The 7,054-nt window shown below is 43.9% G+C and overlaps 1 protein-coding gene across 1 annotated transcript; it reads right to left on the bottom strand.

Moving 5' to 3' along the window:
- Positions 1–5,244: 5,244 nt before the first annotated feature.
- LOC8050912 (prostaglandin reductase 3) lies at positions 5,245–6,550 on the bottom strand. The gene has a single exon (XM_002434953.5). It carries the CDS (start codon positions 6,430–6,432, stop codon positions 5,386–5,388), a length of 1,047 nt encoding a protein of 348 aa, XP_002434998.3. The 5' UTR covers positions 6,433–6,550; the 3' UTR covers positions 5,245–5,385.
- Between the last annotated feature and the right edge of the window lie 504 nt (positions 6,551–7,054).

The raw sequence follows: 7,054 nt of genomic DNA on the forward strand, positions 1-7,054 counted from the left end.
GTCAAAATAGTCGGGCGTGAAGGCGGGCGTTTATGAAATGCAGTAAGAAATTTTCGTTGCGCTGTGGCCAGCGAGTTCCGCTCCACGTACCTCTTGACTGCCTGGTCGCACTCACTTGCCGAGTATTGCGGCATCGCAGGAGGGAGCGGAAAATTGTTTTGATAATAACTGCAGAAGATAGCGCAACAAAAACAATAAATAGGAACAATCAAGATGCCTCAGCAGCGGCACTCTTGACTCCAAAGTTGAGCTTTCACCGGGAACGGACCCGCCAACAGATAAGCAGACGACAAAGAAAGACACACGTTCGTCTGCTTTAGAACATATTTTTATTAAACGAGGGCGTCCGCCAGTTTTTAAATTTCAAGTAAAAGGGAATAATCGTTCACATATTTCCATAAAATCGTTTTTATCGCTATTATCTCGCCCGACACCAGCCTTTCGTGCGGCGTTTCCCGCGTATTTGCGTTCTGTGCACCGCCTGGGGGCGGCGCCGCGAACCAGATAGCAGACGGCGAACGGGCGGTTATAGGCCATAGGAAATGCACGTCTGCTATTTTTGTTATCTTTCTAATAATTCGCTACTCCCAAGTTAACGTCTGAAAAAAAAAACGAAAAAAAAAAAAAAAACGACGTTCGTGTGCTTGATTTCAAGTATGTAGGTTTGAAATTCGATTTTTGCTAGGCGTGCCAAATGTGAAAGCCTTTACGGCCGCACCCTGTACATGACCGCGCTTTACGTATTGAAGAATATTATATATCTACAAATTCTCCTGTTTAGACTTAAAGGTGTTTTACAAACATCATTTACCGATGCCAGATCAAGTGTATAGAAATCTCTGCAAAGAAACGAGATCGTTTTCTTGCTTTCCAAAGTAATTAATTTGTTTAAAGTACATGACATTAATATGAGGGCTCTGTGGTGCTTTCAACTTTTGTCGTGCACTGTGAATCATACGCATCTTCAGTTATGGTTGGTGGCGTAGTGTATTAAAACTGTCATCTTTTTGATTCGTTTAACAGCCTTGGTCTCGTCCGCATGCATTGTAGAAGAGTAGTAAGTTGGGCGAGTTGGTAAACGTTGAACATGGTTAAAATCGCGCACAAAGAGACGAGGACAAATGAGGAAGGAACACAGAACACAGACAGGCGCGCACTCACATCTCTAGTATATTAAGTGGAGAAGAGAAATATTACGCACTATTTTTTACAGGGGACAACGTCACCAGGGGGAAACATCATCATCTTGAGCCTGACCGATCGCTGCGTTAGCCAGCCGTCGGTAGCTTTGAGCGAAAAAGAAGTTGCCTTCTTGCGATCATTTGACTGCGGATGATCTGTTTCCCCCTGGTGACGTTGTCCCCTGTAAAAAATAGTGCTTCATCTTTCTCTTCTTCACTTAATATACTAGAGTTGTGAGTGCGCGCCTGTCTGTGTTCTGTGTTCCTTCCTCGTTTGTCCTCGTCTCTTTGTGAGCGATTTTAACCGTGTTCAACGCATGCATTGAGCTGCTTGCGCATCAAGAAAAACGCAGGCCGTCACTACAACGTTCCAAAAAGAGAAGAAAAAAGGAGAAAAGCTAAGAAACCAATTTGGTTCAACTTCGTGAAACGATTATAGCCTAGTTCAATAGTTGGAAATGGCTTCACGCCGCGCGGTAACACCCGCATGTTTCTTCGCGTTGTCACCGAAGGTTTTTCTCAAAAACTGCGTCTCAAGTAACAAATAAAAAAAATAAAAAAGCTGTGAACCCTGTTCACGTTCGCGTTCACGGCACGCACAAATCGAAGGTTTATCGCTGCATGCGCAGCGAAACGCAGCAACGCGTTGGCCTCGCATCTCTCGCACAAAGCGTGGTCGCTTGTTTACATGGGATCCCTGCAGGTCGGGTCGCCGGTATCGTTTTCTCGCCGCTACCAAGATGGCGGACGTAGTTCTCGGCGCGCTATCAGATGGCGCTCTACATTTCGCATATGGTTCGGCTTCTCGTCAATAAGCGAGAGAGCCAATACTACTGAAGCCTTTTGGAAGACCATCGAGCCGACGAAAAGACGACTGGAGGATTGGTGGCATCATACAGAAACCAGGGGGCGCTAAATTCATCCCCAGGCTTGGGCACGATTATTCGAGCCCGCCCGTTATAAAGGGAGCAGCCGCAGCATCATCATCATCATCATAATCTATTGTCCGATCTGCGGGTTCACATTTTAACGGGGAAAAATTGCGTGGCGAAAGATCGTTAGCCGAAAGTTTCTTCCACAATGAGGGGTGTCCATATTAACGGGGCATGACTGCATCAGGTAGGTGTAAATGGCACGCGTGTATCATAATTTTTGAGTAGCTCCCATTTCATAATTCTTGTTCTAGAAGTCTTAAACTACTTGGCATTTCTGCGTTAAATGTACAGCTGCGGCGGGAAAAGATTGGCACAAGTTACCAATGACCGGATGGGCTAAATCACGACACACGGTGCTATTGTTCCCAAGCGCGCCGATAGCGAGAGTTCCACTCATGTTCCATGTCTCAACGCGGGGTTGGCCGGCAGAAAATTGAGGAACAACAGAGATTTCCAAATGGCGGCTTTAGGATGGGCTGCATTCTGCCGGCCACCCCCCGTTGAGACATGGAACGCGACTGGCACGGTCGCTATCGGCGCGCTCGGAAACAATAGCGCCGCGTATCGCGATTTTGCCGCTGCGATCGTCGGTCACTTGTGCTAATATTTTTCCGCTGCAGCTGTACATATAACGAATTCTACGTCATTATGAATATATATATATATATATATATATATATATATATATATATATATATATATATATACTGTATATATATATATATATATATATATTACTGTTGGTGGAATAAGGTTTGTGCCAAGCTTGCAATATAGACTTTTATTAGAATAAAATATTCTTCATAATGAAAATCTCAAATGTGAATAAAGCGCGGGTATTGAGCAATCTACAGTGCTGTTCGAAGCTAATGAATGCTGAGGAGGTCAGCAAAAGAAAACTCATTGAATTTTTTCCGTGTGTAGCACAATTGTGCCGCGTGCAGAATCCCTTTCACAAAAGCCCCGCATCATTAGCCCCAGGTCGAAAAATACCCACCATGTTTAATTACCCCGTCGCATATTTCCCGCGAATTTCGCTAGGTGTTTCAGTAGTTCGATGGATATTCGCTAAGATAATAGTTGGCATGGCAAGTGTGTAAGTCAACATATATCTGTTAATTTACTTATTAATTATGGGTCTCACGGGTCATGTTGGAACTCTAAAAATGAAGTTAATTAAAAGAGAGGGAACACTACTTAAAACAATTAAAAAAATTGTGTAAGTTTTTTAGGTATTGATTAATTAAATTTCACATTTGTAAAATTTCCGAAGCGCGGAAGTCTGCTTTGCCCACAATCACGCTGAGAAGAGTGACTACAGCGCTATTTCAAGCGTCATTGCGGTTAGAACTCTGGGCGCGCTGTTCGTGCACAATTTTTTATAATTCATACAATAAAACCTAAAAATATATAAATTAATATATCAAACACTAATACACCTTCGCAGATTTTAATAATTGGTCAGGTCTAAAAAATAATTGCCGTCGAATTTCCCATTGCAGAAAAAGAATCCCTAAAAACAATAATTTCAAAGTCACTCAACAAAGTTAATTAAGTAACAAACCGATGATGGCGATTATTCACTCAGTTAATGTCCACAGAACTCGAGAAACAATAGCAAATACTGCATTGAGCTCGCAGTTAGCACTTTTTTAAAATTATCCTTACATTAAAACGTATCACCCTGAATATAAGCAGCTTACGTTCCTGTGTTTCGTTCTTAATTAGTTTATTTGCCAATAATTATATCCTGAAGTGTCAAATGATTCCAGTGTATTCTCTCTTCAATATGATCTTAACCTCGAGCTTGAACGGTGTGACTTATAAAAACATGGAGATTAGCACCTATAAATGTAAGTCAAGAAATGTTTTTTGAGGCCATAATCCTAGAAATTATTGGACGTTCTTTTTTTACCTAATTTTTCTACGAAATTCATATTTAACACGTAAAAAGTAAATCCTATCATATATTGGGATAAAAAAGTAATTTTTGGTCCCGCTTTTTAGGACACTCGTCCGCTCTAAACGAAAACACGCCTCTTTAATTTGAGACCGCGGCACTGTCATATTAACTTCAGCAGTTCAAGCAATTCAGAACAAATCGGTCCGCTTTGTTCTTACTAACTGTAAATGCACTACCGTCGTAACATTTAGAACAATTTGTTTTAACCTGCATAACCTGCATAACCATGCTTCACACAGAGAACTTTCTCGTTTGTGTTTGTTTCTCACGATGCATCATAATCCTTCATTGCGTTTAAAATCTACAAATATCTCCCGTCTACATATCATCGCTCCTCAATCACCAACACAAGATGGTAGACAACTACCATTTTTCGAAGTTCATTCATGCCCCCAATCATGCTTTCACATACACGACCTTTCAGCATATGCGGTCACATTCTCTGGTGGCGTCACCTTTAAAACTGTATTTAAAAGAAGTTGTCACAATATCAGCATCAGAGAAAAAGCTCGTAGCTTGCATTTCTAGAATTTTCTATTTTTTTATTTCATGTACCTGTTACCTATTCTCCTCTTCAATTCTCCTCGAGGCCCTGAGGGTATTTAATATAAATAAATAATAGCACAGTAGAAACATCCGCACTCTGAACTGGTACAACAGCCACAATCCCGTCTAAGTTTGTTCAGCCTTGCCGGCACCAGCTTAAGAAACAATCTAATTATAATTTTTTCTGCCTCACTGTATGGTGAATATTTGTTATGGTTCATGTTTACGTGCCCGTGCCTCTCCGCGCGCGCGCGCGCGCGTGTGCGCGTGCGCGTGCGTGTGCGTGTGCGTGTGCGTGTGCGTGTGCGTGTGAGGGTGTGTGCATAAGTGGTGCTTGCAGAATTCTAAGCGAACGAGTTTCAAAAGCGCCTTATTGCTAGTACATGAATGATGCACAAATTTGACGAAATCACAAAAAAAAATTACCATATGTTGTGGTCTCTACTTTTAGGATTACCATCAATCCGTCCTTTTTTGAGAGATGTCGATCACTAACCTGATAGCCATTAGACACTGAATGACAAAAAAGCAGACCACATACATGAATTTCAGCCCCTTCCCCCCCCCCCCCCCCCCCCCCATGCAGCGCATAAATAAATACTCTACAAATTCCTCCAGATAATATTTTATGACTAATTCCCACATTTCTCTTTATTTCACACAATATAATCTTTACCAACACAAAAACATGCCTGGGTCCAGCGTTGCATTACTAGAACTTGTGAAGTGACAGTCTTTTTGATATAATACGTTTTAAAGTCTATGCGTACTCGTCCAACTTCACAACTACCTTGCCGACGCTCTTTCCGGTGTAGAGGTACTCGACGCCCCGAACGCAGCCGTCAAGCCCCTTCAGGTCGCCTCCAACTGCGTTGAGCCCGAAATCCACCTTAGGAGAGATCGTGCCATCCTGCAGCATTTTCTGAAGCTTTGCCACATATTCTGGAAATAGATGATAGTATTGCGGGAGGAAAAATCCGCTGACACTGGCAGAACGCATTAGCAGCTTAGAAGGCAAGTCCTCGAGTTTCACATCAGGAAGAGCCTTGTTGGTGCCCTGGTACCCTGTAATGGCGCCCACTACCACAAGTCTTCCCCTGATGTTCAGATGATTAAGGAGGACTTCGAACGTCTTGCCACCGATGGTCTCCCAGACGACGTCCACACCGTTTGGGTAGCTCTTTTCTAGTTCCGCGCCTAGGTCATGTGTCTTGTAGTTTATGACTTTGTCGCAACCGATGCTCTTGAGGTACACCTCCTTCTCCGGCGAGGAACATGTGCCGATGACGTGGCATTTCGCAGCCTTGGCCCACTGCACGGCGAGGTGGCCCAGCCCGCCGGCGGCTGCGGTTATTAAGACGGTTTCGCCCTCTTTTATTCTACCTTGCTCGTCCAAGCCGATTGCAGCCGTCAGTCCACTTATTAGCAGCGGTATAGCTTCAGGCACTGCTTTCGGAATCGGAAACGCCTTCGACGCCAGGATACGTTGATACTCGGAGAAAGCGCCAAAACCAGGCACGTTGATTGTAGCCACCGCACTGCCGACGGGGAGATGCTTGACGTCATCGCCGACGGCAACCACTTCGGCCACGGACTCGATGCCGACGTTAAACGGCGGTGTCGCTTCACTGTACCTTGCCGAAGTGACGTTCACGTCCGAAGCGTTGATACCGGCGTACTTGGTCTTCAGGAAAACCTCGTCGCGCTCCAGTTTAGGTGTCCGTTCCGTGACGACAGACACCGCTTCTCGGAAGTTGGGAGCTACCCTAACGCAAACCAGCTTCCTGTATTCGCTCGGGAGGTTCATGACAATACTTGTTGCTTTTGCCGCGCTCGCAACACGTCTGCTCGTTCTATGAAAGCCGTTTAGACAGTGGTGAGCAAACTGCTTTCGACGCAGAAACGGAGCACGGTAGAGTCTGTTGTTAAGTGGAGTGACGCCCATAGCCTGCGATAAGATACAAGCTTGGCCATCTGCCGATTTCAAAAAATGTCGCAATAACGGCAACAGCTGGAGGCAGCTGATGTAAAATGAGATAGCGAGCAGATAAACCTGGGGAAGAAGGGTCCATTGATCGCCGCCTGCTAGTTGAACTGGCATTTAGTTGAACGTTTATTTCTAATAAACGGAATAAAAATGTTATTGGGGGAGAAGTGGATCTAGCTAACCAATCTAAAATAAGCTTGCGGGCTAACCATCTTTTCACTTTTTGAAGATGTTAGTCTAGCTTTTTTGTTTGAGTGCATGCACACACATATTTATTTCACGACATCGGCATTGGTCATATATGTTTCTTTTTTTTTAAATAATTAAATCTACCTGCATTTCTCTAACGATTTAGTCGATAGGAGGGTTCATTTCAAGCTATCATGGAGTAGTGAGTACTGCCGCGTGCATGGTGGAGTTGGCAAAGCACGTGGCTGCTAGA

This window comes from Ixodes scapularis, unplaced genomic scaffold, assembly GCF_016920785.2.
Source record: "Ixodes scapularis isolate PalLabHiFi unplaced genomic scaffold, ASM1692078v2 PGA_scaffold6__148_contigs__length_123643588, whole genome shotgun sequence".
Taxonomy (NCBI): Eukaryota; Metazoa; Arthropoda; class Arachnida; order Ixodida; family Ixodidae; genus Ixodes; species Ixodes scapularis.

What these genes read in the sequence shown, in the direction of transcription:
- LOC8050912 (XM_002434953.5), bottom strand. Translation starts at nt 6,432, where the DNA reads ATGAACCTCCCGAGCGAATACAGGAAGCTGGTTTGCGTTAGGGTAGCT.